The sequence below is a fragment of the Rana temporaria genome, chromosome 2 (genome assembly GCF_905171775.1).
Source record: "Rana temporaria chromosome 2, aRanTem1.1, whole genome shotgun sequence".
Lineage (NCBI taxonomy): Eukaryota > Metazoa > Chordata > Amphibia > Anura > Ranidae > Rana > Rana temporaria.
This window is the reverse complement of record NC_053490.1, coordinates 20670590-20685748: the sequence shown is the minus strand read 5'-3', so window position 1 is coordinate 20685748 and position 15159 is coordinate 20670590. Positions and strand designations below refer to the sequence as shown.

Sequence of the window (15159 nt, the reverse complement as noted above, 5' to 3'; positions counted from 1 at the left end):
TGCCTTAAAATTTCTACCTAAGTGCCCGATCCACAAAGCACTTACCTAGAAATTTCTGGCCGTGTAACTTAAATTCCGCCGGCGCAAGGCGTTCCTCATTTCATGGGGGCGATTCCCATTTAAATAAGGCGCGCTCCCGCGCCGGCCGTACTGCGCATGCTCGTGACGTCATTTTCCCGACGTGCATAGCGCGAAATTACGTTACGCCGGGCTTTGTGGATTGCGACGGGTCAATAAAGTTGCGTCGGGAAAAAAAAAAGATACGGCGTGAAAAAAAAAATTCAAATTCGAAAAAAAAACGCGTCGCTAGACAGAAGGGTCTGCTTTTACATGGTGTACTAACTTTACACCTTGTAAAAGCAGCCCTAATTTTACACATGCAACTTAATACTTACGGAGAAAAAACGAAGCTGAAAAGCTTTGTGGATCTCCGTAAGTGCTAATTTGCATACCCGAGGCGGCATTTCGACACGAAATGCCCCCAGCGGCGGATGCGGTACTGCATCCTAAGATCCGGCAGTGTAATTCAATTACACATGCCGGATCTTCTCCCTAACTATGGAAAACTGATTCTGTGGATCAGTTCCATAGTTAGGAACAGGGATACGACGGCGTTACAGCAATTACTCCGTCGTATCTCTTTTGACGATTTGGCCCATAGTTTTTCAATATTACAGTATTTACATATCATTTCCTTCATGTCTCTTCTTGTGATGTCTATGACTATTGTTTGTTGAATCTCTTCTTGTGATGTTTAGGCTACACCTTTAGTATATGACTTAGTTAAAGCGGTGGTTCACCCTCTTTTACATGTTGTTATCAAATGGACTCCCCTGCAAAAATAATGCACTGACAAATTTATTTATTTTTTTTTGCGCGCTGCTTACCCGTTCTTCGCTCGCTGTAGTGATCTGTCAATCACTATCTCCCGCGGGGAATGGGCGTGTTCGTCCCTTCTCCCCCATCCTGTCACTCAGAATTCTGACCTCATCTGTCTACGCGCTCTTCTGTATTCGCGCGACATCTCGTCGGTCAGCTGAGTCCTGAAGGGTGTCATGTGACTGCTCAGTGAATGTATGGAGCTGCAGCTGATAGCTAAGGTAATACAACGGGGCGTGAACTTCTGACGCCAGCCGTTGTTATAGCAACCATGCAGTGTTGACGGCGACGCTCGCCGTCAACACTGCACATGCGCGGGATCGAGCGGTGAATGCTGGGAGGCCAGCATTCGCCCGATCCCGGAAGAAGACCCCGTCGGCTTCAGTATGCCCACAGGCAAGATGGAAACGTCCATCGCATGCAAATCAAAGTTATCTTTTTGCGAAAAACAGCGCATCGGACGGCTGGACGTGTGGGACACCCTGTTAGGGAAGGAGGAAAGGTAAGTGCTGCACATTACAGAAAAAAAAAAAAAACCCACATCCCGCCGAACCACCGCTTTAATAGTTTTTTGGCACCTAATGTTTTTAAAAGAAGGCTTAATAAAATGTAGGTTTTTAAAATTCTGTATACAAGGTGGGGTTTGGGTGTATGCATATTTTCATGAATATTTAAATTTTTGTTGTCATTTTTATGTAGATTTTAAATTGTAGCCCTGGTATACTACTTGAGGATCGAACAGTTATTGCTATGCAATACATTGCTGGCACATACTACGGATAATGCCTTGAGATGTACCAGGTTCCCCATAATGCTCGTTGGTATGTGTATATAAGAAGCCCTCCTTTGCCCTTCCCTGTCTCTATGACTAAGCCCTAATGGGGGCACAAGGCTGCTGTTATGGGGCCCCATAAAGCCTACATGTCAGGACCCCCCCAGGTGTGTGGGTGCAGGTGTACGGCCAGGGCCGTCTTTAGGGCAGGGCAAAAGGGAAAGCTGCCCTGGGCCCTTTCATTGTTGTGGGGGCCCAAAGCAGCTGCCTCATACTTGCCAACTATCCCAGTTTAAATTCCCTTTTCCCTTGAAGTTTTAGTCCTGTGCTGTGTCCTGATATCTCAGTGCGAAGTGCTGCTACTAATACTGCCCAGCTCTGCCCTGATGACTCACCTGCAGACCCTGTATTTACATGTAAATAACCGTCATTCATATTTTAAATATCGGGAGAATTCATATGTAAATAGCTGAGGCCCAGCAGCATTCATATGTAAATAAAGGCGGCATTCATATGTATATCATTCCCCTCTGCAGTGAAGAGATGATGTGCTGTAACCTCGAGCAACCAATCAGTGAGCAGTATTACTGTACAGTAATCTCTAGCAACCAATCAACAAGAAGAAATCATGTGCTGTAACCACTAGCAACTAATCAGTGAGTAGTAATGTGTGCTGTAACCTCTAGCAACCAGTCAGTGAGTGGTAATGATATGCTGTAACTTCTGGCAACTAATCGCAATCACTGCCTGATCTGATCTAGTAAACTGAATTTAAGTCTAGCTGATATTTATTGTATGTCTCAGAGCAGGTGGAGAGCAAAATTTCATGGGGGGGGGGGGGCCCCAAGAATCTTTTTGCCCAGGGTCCAATCAACATTAAAGTCGGCCCTGTGTACGGCCCCAAATATAGACAGTGTGCATGTAATGCTGTTCACCCATACATAGGGTTGTCACCGGTCCGGTTTTGACCCGGACAGTACGGGTTTAGAATGCTGTGCCCGGGTTTCCCTCTACCTGAGACCCGGACACCAGTGCCACTGACAGGGGGCACCATGATACGCCCTATCGACTGCCATGGGGGTATTGGGGGATTTGTGCTGGTAGGGAAAGAAGCTTTGTAATAGGAGGGGATGGGGATAATGGCACTCCAATAGCGAAGCAAAACCACTAGGAGAGGTGATAAATGAATCCGCGCAATAGAAACAGAAAATATATTGCCAGTGTAGTTCCAGAAAGGAATATAAATATAAATTATAAATGTGTGTGGGGTTTGACGCCCAATCAAGAATTTTATAAAGCAGCAGCTGCCTCGATGTGTTTATTCCACCAAGGAGGAATAATGGATGAATAAATTAGGAAGTAGAAATGGCGCTACCTTAATAAAATCATAGGCCCAGATTCAGGTAGCAATTGCGCCTGCGTAACCATAGTTACGCAGCGCAATTGCTGACTTGCGCCGGCGTAACGAGTTCTCCTGATTCAGAGAACTCGTTACGCCGACTGCAGCCTAAAATCTGCGTGGCATAAGGCTCTTATGCCACGCAGATTTTAGGCTGCATTCTAGCGATGACCGCTAGGGGGCGCTCCCATTGTGATCTGTGTATAGTATGCAAATTGCATACTAACACCGATTCACAACGTTGCGCGAGCCCTGCGTACGCAAATTACGTAGTTTGCGTACGTCGGGTTTCACGTAAGGTTACACATCCTAATAGCAGGCGCAGCCAATGCTATAGGATACCCACGTTCCCGCGTCGCGATATTTAAAATCTACGTCGTTTGCGTAAGTGAATCGTGAATGGCGCTGGATGCCATTCACGTTCACTTTGAAGCAAATGACGTCCTTGCGACGTCATTTGCCACAATGCACGTCGGGAAAGTTTCCTGACGGAGCATGCGCTTTACGATCGGCGCGGGAACGCGCCTAATTTAAATGATTCCCGCCCCCCGCGGGATCATTTACATTGCGCGCGCTTACGCCGGGCAATTTTGCCGGCGCGCCCTCGCAATTTACGGAGCTACTGCTCCGTGAATCGAGGGCAGCGCAAAATATTTGCGTGGGCGCAGGGCAAAATCGTTGCCCTGTGCCTCCGCAAATAAAGCGCAAGTCGTACCTGAATCTGGGCCACAGATATTAGTGAGAAAAATGAATAGTGATATTTGAATAAATATATAAATATGAAATAAATAAATTATCCAATACGTGCACTAAAAGTGATATGCAATTAAAAAACGATAATTAATATTGATTTAGATACAAGTGAATACAATGGGCCCGATTCACGTAGCTCCGCGCATCTTTGTGCCGGCGTAGTGCATCTCATATGCGCTACGCCGACGTAACATTGAGAGGCAAGCTGAGTATTCACAAAGCACTTGCTCCCATATGTGCGCCGGCGTAACGTAAATGGGCCGGCGTAAGCCCGCGTAATTCAAAGTAGGCTGGTAGTGGGCATGTTGTATTAAAATGAATCGTGACCCCATGTAAATGCATGGCCGTACGAACGGCGCATGCGCACGCATGCTCAGAATCACGTCGCATATACTCCCTATGATATGTCGGCTCAATGCTTTCGACGTGAACGTAACTTACGCCCAGCCCCATTCACGGACGACTTACGTAAACGACGTAAAATCCGACGGCTGTTCCGACGTCCATACCCTAACATGACTTACACCTGCATTATGAGTCGTAACGTTACGCCGGACGTACGCCTTACGTAAACGGCGTAGCTTACTGCGACGGGCGCAAGTACGTTCGTGAATCGGCGTATCTAGCTCATTTACATATTTGACGCGTAAATCAACGGAAGCGCCCCTAGCGGCCAGCGTAAATATGCACCCAAGATACGACGGCGCAGAAGACTTACGTCGGTCGTATCTTGGCAAAATTCAGGCGTATATTGTTCCCTGAATACGGCGCATAGATACGACGGCGCATCACAGAACTTACGCGGCGTTTTAACAGACTGTGAATCTGGCCCAATATATATAAAAGTCCATATGTGGCTGTATTCTCTGTATCAAAGTGCTGAGTTTCAGAAAGTGCCCCGTGCCAAGTGCAGCTCTGTTAGCGTATTATGGGGCTGATCTGAGGTCTAATATAAGTGTGATCACCAGGTAACCTGGTAGCATGCATTTAAATGTAAAAAAAAATAAAAAATTGCCTGGTGATGAAAAGGTTAAAGGATCCGCTCTAAAAGTACACACAATCCATGGAGAGCATGCTGCTATATACTCTGCACAGCGTGGCCCCACCCACCGGTCATGTGACTATGAAGTCACCCACACACCCCCCTCTTGCCTTGTCACACATTGCTTGCAGTGAATGGGACTGTGCAGCTGGTAGGATCAGAGCTACTACTGGGGAGGACTGCAGGAGGAGAGCATGGAGCTGCTGGGAGCACAGGAGGGGTGCTTGTGTCCGTCATAGGAGGAGGAGGACAGGCGTTGTGCCCAGCAGAGAAAGAGGACTGGCACTGATCCCAGCACTACTGAAAACTTTACCCCTGAACTGGGCACAAGAGGAGTTGTAGTGAAAGCTGCAGCCAAGAGAAGCATTCTGTAGAAGCTGTGCTCATCAGAAGATCAAAGATATTACTGACTGTGCCCATCAGAAATTTTACAGACTGTGCCCATGAGAAATATAACAGATTGTGCCCATTGGAAGAGCAGAGATATTACTGACTGTGCCCATCAGAAGAGTGGAGATATTACTGACTGTGCCCATCAGAAGAGTGGAGATATTACTGACTGTGCCCATCAGAAATTTTACAGACTGTGCCCATCAGAAATTTTACAGACTGTGCCCATCGGAAGAGCAGAGATATTACTGACTGTGCCTATCAGAAGAGTGGAGATATTACTGACTGTGCCCATCAGAAGAGTGGAGATATTACTGACTGTGCCCATCAGAAACTTTGAAGACTGTGCCCATCAGAAGAGTGGAGATATTAGACTGTGCCCATCAGAAGAGTGGAGATATTAGACTGTGCCCATCAGAAAAGTGGAGATATTAGAATGTGCCCATCAGAAGAGTGGAGATATTAGACTGTGCCCATCAGAAGGACAGAGATATTACAGACTGTGCCCCTGTACCCCTCAGAAGATCAGAGATATTACGAACTGTACTCATCAGAAGATCAAAGATAATACAGACTGTACCCATCAGAAGACCGGAGATATTACAGACCGTGCCCACCAGAAAAACTGAGATATTACAGACCGTGCCCATTAGAGGGGCAGCGATATAACAGACTGTGCCCCTGTACCCATCAGAAGATCAGAGATATTACACACTGTACCCATCAGAAGATCAAAGATTGTAGACGGTACCCATAAGAAAAGCGGAGATACTAGTACAGACCATGCCCATTAGAAGGGCAGAGATATAACAGACTGTGCCCCTGTACCCATCAGAAGATTATAGACTGTACCCATCAGAAATATTATAGATTATGCCCCTGTACCCATAAGAAGACTGTGGCCCTGTACCTATCAGGAGATCAGAGATATCACAGACTGTGCCCCTGTACCCATCAAAAGATCAGAGATATCACAGACTGTGCCCCTGCACCCAGTAGATAATGGGCACCATGGAGTTGCTGCTGGGCTCTGCGGCAGTGGTGGGCTGCACAGTGCTGCTGTGTGAGTTGCTCCGATGGATATTCCGGAGGGCAGTGCCCGCTGGTCTGGGACGGGATCTGGCAATGGAAGTGGTGTCCACTCTGCAGCTCTGTTGCTGCACCAGAGAGAATGTACTCCTGGGCACTAAGGTTACTTTTCAGCTCTGGCAGTCCCTGTCTCTCACCTACCTTTTGACTGTGCTACACTGTGCGACCTCCCAAGGAGCCACCTGTAACCCTTGTGGCAGTTTGGACCAATGGCTCCGGGGACTGGTGCGGAGTTCACACACCCCTCTCCGTGTCCTGGCGCAGTTTGCGGGCGCTGCACTGTCCCGGGTTCTGATGCCTCATTTCTGGTCACTAGGACTATCACCACTACATTTGCTGGACAAGGACTGTGAGAGCTTCCTGAAGATCACCTCCCTGTCTGGGGTTTTGGTGGAGATGACCTGTTCCCTGAGCCTGTTCCTTATACTACATCTGTTGCCCGGGGTCAGTGCCCCTCTCCAACCACACGTTGTGGCTACGGCCATCACTGTCATCGTCTATGAAGGTAAGAGTTCATCTCAACTGAAGAGAAGTGCTGAGCATTGAGCTTTCTTGTCCTCCTGGTCTGTAGACAATTGCGCGGTCGTGCGACGTGGCTCCCAAACAAAATTGGCGTCCTTTTTTCCCCACAAATAGAACTTTCTTTTGGTGGTTTTTGATCACCTCTGCGGTTTTTATTTTTTGCGCTATAAACAAAAATAGAGCGACAATTTTGAAAAAAATTCAATATTTTTTACTTTTTGCTATAATAAATAGTGTTGAGCGGGAATACGCCATATTCGATTTCGCAATATATCACGAATATATAGCCGAATATTCGAGAAATATTTGCTAAAATCGAATATTCGTGATATTTTAATCCAAATGACATTTTTGCGAAATTTCGCTATTGCGAATGCGAAAATAATTGCGAAATTTCGACAAGTGCGGTAGGAGAACTCTGATTGGCTCATGCTGAAATCGAATATTCGTGATATATTATCGAAATTTCGCAAATGCGAAATTGATTGCGGAATTTCGACAACTGTGGTAGGAGAACTCTGATTGGCTCCGATGCAAAAGAAGGGCGGAAAAAGTATTCGCTAATATTCTGAAATCGAATATTCATGACATTTTATCCAAAAAACAATATTGCGAAATTGCGCTAATGCGGATGCAAAAATGATAGCAAAATTTTAACAACTGTGGTAGGAGAACTCTGATGCAAAAGAAGGGCGGAGAAAATAATCGCGCAATATTCCTATTGCCGAATATTCGCATTGCGAATATTCGGCAATATAAAATGATCGCTTCAGCTACTCGGCCCAGTGTCTCTAATCATACCAGCAATGCTTTTAGACGTCGATGGAGATCACTAGGATGTGATCTGTTTTAAAAATAAAATTGAAAAATGCGAATATTCGGAATAGCGAATATTGGCCGTGAAATTCGATATATTCGCGAATACTCGAATATGCCATATTCAAGCCGAATATTCGTGAGCAACACTAATAATAAATATCCCCCAAAAACATATATACATTTTTTTTTTCCTCAGTTTAGGCCGATACGTATTCTTCTACCTATTTTTGGTAAACAAAAAAAACCGCAATAAGCGTTTATCGATTGGTTTGCGCAAAATTTATAGCGTTTACAAAATAGGGGATAGTTTTATTGCATTTTTATTAATTATTTATTTTTTACTACTATTGGCGGCGATCATCGATTTTTTTTCGTGACTGCGACATTATGGTGGACACTTCGGACAATTTTGACACATTTTTGGGACCATTGTAATTTTCACAGCAAAAAATGCATTTAACCACTTCCATACAGGGCATTAATATACCCTTCCTGCCCAGACCAATTTTCAGCTTTCAGTGCTCTCACACTTTGAATGACAATTACTCAGTCATGCTACATTGTATCCAAACAAATTTTTTATCATTTTGTTCTCACAAACAGAGCTTTCGTTTGGTGGTATTTAATCACTGCTGGGTTTATTATTTTTTGCAATATAAGCAAAAAAAGAGAGAAATTTTCGAAAAAAAAACACTTTTTTTTCGTTTCTATCTTAAAATTTTGCAAAAAAAAATGTTTTCTTCATAAATTTGGGCCAAAATGTATACTGCTACATATCTTTTGTAAAAATAACCCAAATTAGTGTGTATTATTTGGTCTCTGTGAACGTTATAGAGTCTACAAGCTATGGTGCAAATCATTGAAAAATGATCACATCTGATCACACCTGAAGTACTGACGTCCTATCTAATTCTTGAGATCCTAACAAGCCAGCAAAGTACAAATACCCCCCAAATGACCCCATTTTGGAAAGTAGACATTCCAAGGTATTTAGTAAGAGGCATGGTGAATTTTTTTAAGTTGTATTTTTTTTCCCACAATTCTTGGGAAAATTAAGATTTGTTTTTTTTATGACAAAATTGTCATAATAAGTTAGTTCTCTCACACAGCACATGCAAACTTACAATGACGCCCCAAAATACATTCTGCTGCTTCTCCTGAGTATAGTGATACCACATGTGTGGGACTTTTACACAGCCTGGCCACATATAGAGGCCCAACATGTAAGTAGCGCCTCCAGGAGTTCTAGGAGCAGAAATTACACATCTCATTAGATGACAACCTATCACACTTTTGAAGGCCCTGGAGCACTATGACAACGGAACTTCCCACAAAATGACCCCATTTTGGAAAGCTAACACCCCAACGTATAATCTATGAGGCATAATGAGTCTTTTGAACGGTTCATTTTTTTCCAGACGTTTTTGGAAAATGGGGAAAAAAATGAAAACGCATTTTTTTTTACACAAAGTTGTCCATTTATAAGATATTTCTAACACATAGCATGTACACAGCAAAAATGACACCCCAAAATACATTCTGCTACTCCTCCTGAGTAAAACGATACCAAATGTGTGAGACTTTTACACAGCCTGGCCATATACAGAGGTCCAACATTGAAGTAGCACCTACAGGCGTTCTAGGAGCATAAATTACACATCTAATCTCTCAACCACCTGTTACACTTTTGAAGGCCCTGGAGCACCAGGACAGTGGAATTGTCCACAAAGTGACCCCATTTTGGAAAGCTAACACCCCAACGTATAATCTATGAGGCATAATGAGTCTTTTGAATGGTTCATTTTTTTCCAGACGTTTTTGGAAAATGGGGAAAAAAATGAAAACACATTTTTTTTTATACAAAGTTGTCCATTTATAAGATATTTCTAACACATAGCATGTACACAGCAAAAATGACACCCCAAAATACATTCTGCTACTCCTCCTGAGTAAAACGATACCAAATGTGTGAGACTTTTACACAGCCTGGCCATATACAGAGGTCCAACATTGAAGTAGCACCTACAGGTGTTCTAGGAGCATAAATTACACATCTAATCTCTCAACCATATGTTACACTTTTGAAGGCCCTGGAGCACCAGGACAATGGAATTGTCCACAAAGTGACCCCATTTTGGAAAGCTAACACCCCAACGTATAATATATGAGGCATAATGAGTCTTTTGAACGGTTCATTTTTTTTCCAGACGTTTTTGGAAAATGGGGAAAAAAATGAAAACACATTTTTTTTTACACAAAGTTGTCAATTTATAAGATATTTCTAACACATAGCATGTACACAGCAAAAATGACACCCCAAAATACATTCTGCTACTCCTCCTGAGTAAAACGATACCAAATGTGTGAGACTTTTACACAGCCTGGCCATATACAGAGGTCCAACATTGAAGTAGCACCTACAGGCGTTCTAGGAGCATAAATTACACACACAAATTCCTGCCAACCTATGACATTGTTGAAGGTCCTTCATATTTCTAACCCATAGCATGTACTGTACATACCAATTATAAACCAAAATACATTCTTCTGAGTAAAGAGTAAAGAAAGATTACCTGCTGTCTTTGTAGTGCAGTGGTCCACAGAGGAGTGCATCGGTCCAGGTAGCAGGCAGATGCGGTCAGCAGCAGCGAAAGGATCGTCCATGCAGCAGACAGGAATACTGTCCATAGTGCAGTCAGAGGTATGGTTAGTGCAGCCAAAGTCCAGGCAGCAGGCAGGACCATCAAGTTTAGGGCCTCGGTCAGGGAAGAATGGGGACAGGGGTAGAGGCTTCTCCCACCCAAATCGCTTTGAAGCCTCCGGGCAACCAGACCCTGTTCTGGGAACACAGAAAACCAAAAACTGGTTTTCTGAACTCCGAACACTATTCTGGGGCCCCTCACATATGTGAGACCCCTGTGTAGCAGGGTAAAAGATCAGTCCAAGGGGCAGGCAAAAACATGGTCAACAAGCCGAGGTCAGTGCAGGTAAAAGGCATAAATAGACGGTAGGCAGAGGCATAGTCGAGAAGCAGTCCAGGGTCAGTTCACGTGAAAGGCAGAAACATGGCGGATAAACAATGCAGACGGCAGGCAGAGGCATAGTCGAGAAACAGTCCAGGGTCAGTTCACGTGAAAGGCAGAAAAATGGCGGATAAACAATGCAGACGGCAGGCAGAGGCATAGTCGATTAACAGGCCAGGGTCAGTTGAGTTGAGGCATTAGGTTGGTTGGTTGAGGCAGCAGGGAAATAATCAGCACATAATTTGAAACTGGGGAAATGGCAGTCTATTAGAAATTTTGGTTAATAGTCTTCGAGAGTGTGATATCGTCTGAAGCATTTTCCGTTACATAGGCCAGGTTGGCTGGGACAGTCGGGGCAATAGTTACTGGTGTCTTTCCTAATTCCACTTTTGCTGCAAACCCGACATTTTTTTTGGCGTCTTCTTCCGGTTGCTGATGGTGGAATATTTTCAGGAAAATGACGCTCGTGCAATCTGCTGACACAATCAGAGCGAATGCTTTCTGGGGGGGAGACTTGCGGATAGATCAGGGCAGTGACAATTTTTTCAATAAATCTGATGAAGGGGATGGGCATTTCCGTTGTTTTGTGGTAAGTGACATATGCATTATAAAGGGCCATATGGATCAAGTATATTGCAATTTTTTTGTACCAAAAGAGGTACTTGCGTGTTGAGAGATAGGGCTGCAGCATTTGATCATTTAAATCCACCCCCCCCCATGAATTTATTGTATTCGCTGATAGAGTAAGGCTTTTGAACGGTGCGGCGTCTCCTGTGAATTTCCACTGAGGTGTCATCATGGATGGTGGACATGACGTAAACGTCTTTCTTATCCCTCCACTTCAGGGCCAAAACTTCTTCGTTCCTCAGGCTTGCCGATTCCCCCCTTTGTAGCCTTGTGGTAACTAGACACTGTGGGAAGCCTTTCCTGTTTTTACGTACAGTACCACAGGCCAAAGTTTTATTTAGGAATAGGTGGCGATAAAGGGGCAGACTGGTGTAGTAATTGTCCATGTATATGTGATACCCCTTTTGGAAAAGTGGGAATGCCAACTCCCATACAATTTTCCCGCTTATTCCCATATACGATGGACACTCAGGGGGCTGGAGCTGGGAGTCCTTGCCTTCGTACACACGAAAGGCATTCACATAGCCGGAGGAGCTTTCGCAGAGCTTGTTTAGCTTCAAGCCGTACCTCGCTCTTTTACTGGGAATATATTGTTTGATTCCCAGCCGGCCTGTGAAATGGACCAGGGATTCGTCCACAGAGATGTTCTGTTCCGGGATGTAAACTTCGGCAAACTTCTTGTTAAAAAAATCAATTAGGGGGCGAACTTTATACAATCTATCAAAGTCCGTATGATTTCGGGGGGGGGCACTGTGAGTTATCGCTGAAATGCAAAAACCGCATGATCATGTCATAGCGGGACCTGGGCATTGTAGAAGAAAAAAGTGGCATATGGTGGATGGGCTTTTTAGACCAGTATGAATGTAATTCATTTTTTTTTGTAAGCCCCATGTTTAGCGTAAGGCCTAAAAACAATCTAAGCTCCTGGATTGTTAGGGGTCTCCATACAAAGGGGCGGGCATAGCATGAGTTGGGGTTGGTTTCAATGAACTGATGTGCAAAAACATTTGTTTGGTCTAAGATGCTGTGAAGTAACTCATCAGTGAAAAATAAATTAAAATAATCTATTTCAGAGAAACCTTCGGTGTTGGCCTGCACACCTGGCTGTGCTGTAAAAGGGGGGATTGTGGCTGACCCTGTGCTAGAAGGCAGCCACAATGGGTTGGCCAAGGCATCCGGAAGATGGGTTTGGGCCCTAATTCTTTGGCGTGGAATTTCAGAGCTGGTACTGGGTCTTTCCTCCTGAGGTCTAGAAGTGCTTGTACTTGGCATCTCCTCCTGGGGTCTAGAAGTGCTTGTACTTGGCCTCTCCTCCTGGGGTCTAGCGCCATTGGCATTTGCTGATTGGCCATTGGGGTGTCCGGCTCTGCTGGTAGCTGCCTGGGGTTCAGTCCGTCGTTTTTTTGGACGGACTACTTCCTCCTCTGATTCAGATATACTGCATACACTTGGTATGCCTGTTCTGTGGTGTAAAATCTTTTGGACATGGTGGCTGGCTGTAGGACAGGGCTGCACGACAAGGACTGCTGGGCTCACGGGACAGGTACTCCTGATGGAGGTGACGGGTACTCCTGATGGAGGTGACGGGTACTCCTGATGGAGGTGACGGAACTCGGGTACTTCTGATGGAGGTGACGGTTCTCAGGTACACCTGATGGGGGTGACGGGTACTCGGGTACACCTGATGGAGGTGACGGTACTCAGGTACTTCTGATTGGAAGTGACGGTTCTCAGGTACTCCCGATGGGGGTGACGGGTACTCGGGTACTCCTGATGGAGGTGGCGGTACTCGGGTACTCCTGATGGAGGTGACGGTACTACTGATGGGGGTTGACGGTACTCGGGTACTCCTGATGGAGGTGACGGTACTCGGGTACTCCTGATTGAGGTGACGGTACTCCCGATGGGGGTGACGGGTACTCGGGTACTCCTGATGGAGGTGACGGTACTCGGGTACTCCTGATGGAGGTGACGGTACTCCTGATGGAGGTGACGGTACTCGGGTACTCCTGATGGAGGTGACGGTACTCCTGATGGAGGTGACGGTACTCGGGTACTCTTGATGGGGGGGTGACGGGTACTCAGGTACTTTTGATTGGGGTGGGTGACAGGTACTTAGGTACTTTTGATGGTGGGGTGACAGGTACTTAGGTACTTTTGATGGTGGGGTGACAGGTACTCTTGATGGGGGGGGGGGGGGGTGCAGGTACTTTTGTTTGGGGTGGGTGACAGGTACTCTGGTACTGTTGATGGAGGGGTGACAGGTACTCTGGTACTGTTGATGGAGGGGTGACAGGTACTCTGGTACTGTTGATGGAGGGGTGACAGGTACTCTTTATTCCAGGGGGGGACAATCTGGGCACAGTAGGTGACACTTTTTTACAATTGCACTGTAACTCACTGTTTCAGATTTTCTCCTCACACAGGATCGGTGTGTGAGGAGAAAGACACAGCAACAGCAGTTACAGTCTGCTTTGTTTACACTTGTGACCGGCTGTGATTGGACACAGCCGGTCACGTGGTAAAGAGCCAAATTTCATTGGCTCTTTACCCTGATCGGGGCTGGGCTATGTCCAAGGGACGAGCCTCGTCCCCGATCGCCGCGCGTGCGCGCCCCCGGGGGCCGCGCACGAGCGGCATGCAAGACGGAAGGATGCAATGTGACCGGCTGTGATGGAATGCAGCCGGTCACATAAACAACCGAAGAGCGGCACGAACGGCTCCGGATCGGGGATGGGATGTGCTGTGCGGGGTTGCGCTGTGTCCGGGGGACACGCCTCTTCCCCGATCGCCGCAATACGAGCCCCCAGGGGGCCGCAGGAGCAGTGAGACGCGGTGGACGTCATATGACGTCCACTCTGTAAGACGAAGGGTTCCTGCGGACGTCATTTGTCAATGGTGCGGTAAGGAACAGGTTAAATTGCATTGTTTATTGTGAAAATGACAGTTGCAGTTTGGGAGTTAACCACAGGGGGCGCTGTAGGAGTTAGGGTTCACCTAGTGTGTGTTTACAACTGTAGGGGGGTGTGGCTGTAGGAGTGACGTCATCGATTGAGTCTCCCTATAAAAAGGATCACTCGATCGATACGCCGCCACAGTGAAGCACGGGGAAGCCGTGTTTACATACGGCTCTCCCCGTTCTTCAGCTTCGGGGAGCGATCGCGACGGAGCGGCTATAAACGAATAGCCACGCCGTCGTCCCGGATCGCTCTTCGAGGGAATCCGCCTGCCGCACGCAGCGGAGGGGGTCCCGATCGGACCCCCCACCCGCTAGAAGGCAAGGACGTATATATACGCCCTTCTGCCTGTCCGTGCCATTCTGTGGACCTAAATAGTCGTGCAGCGGGCGTTAAGGGGTTAAACAGGGTCTCTGTCTCAGCTGGGCTGTGCTGTGGGCTTATTCTGTTGTGCTGGGGTGTTCTTCCAACCCCAGTGCAGTAGATGGCAGCAGTGGAGTCAAGGTTTGGGTGCTCTTTCCCAGCAGCCAATCAGAGTACAGTGACCCCCCTCCTCTCAGTACAGTGACCCCCCCCCTCCTAGTACAGTGACCCCCCTTCTCAGTACAGTGACCCCCCTTCTCAGTACAGTGACCCCCCTCCTCTCAGTACAGTGACCCCCCTTCTCTCAGTACAGTGACCCCCCTCCTCTCAATACAGTGACCCCCCTCCTCTCAGTACAGTGACCCCCCCCCAGCTAGTACCGACAGACGAGCGGTGTGTCCCACGAGTGCGGGCTCCTCTGTGGGTGTAAACAGAGGAGGGCCGCCGCCGGGTGTACCAAGATGGCCGCGGCTCCGGAGCTAGGCCAAAGCCGCGGCCTTTCCTAATGTTACGGCGGCGGCTCC

General features: G+C 46.6%; 1 protein-coding gene across 1 annotated transcript in view; it reads left to right on the top strand.

Annotated features, from left to right (window-relative positions):
- The first annotated feature begins 4958 nt into the window (after nucleotides 1–4958).
- LOC120928893 (aquaporin-11-like) overlaps nucleotides 4959–15159 on the top strand; it is a 43401-nt gene continuing 33200 nt past the window's right edge. Inside the window, exon 1 of the mRNA XM_040339956.1 lies at nucleotides 4959–6829. Coding sequence (XP_040195890.1) covers nucleotides 6238–6829 — 592 coding nt within the window. The 5' untranslated portion in view covers nucleotides 4959–6237. The remainder of the gene's footprint in view (nucleotides 6830–15159) is intronic.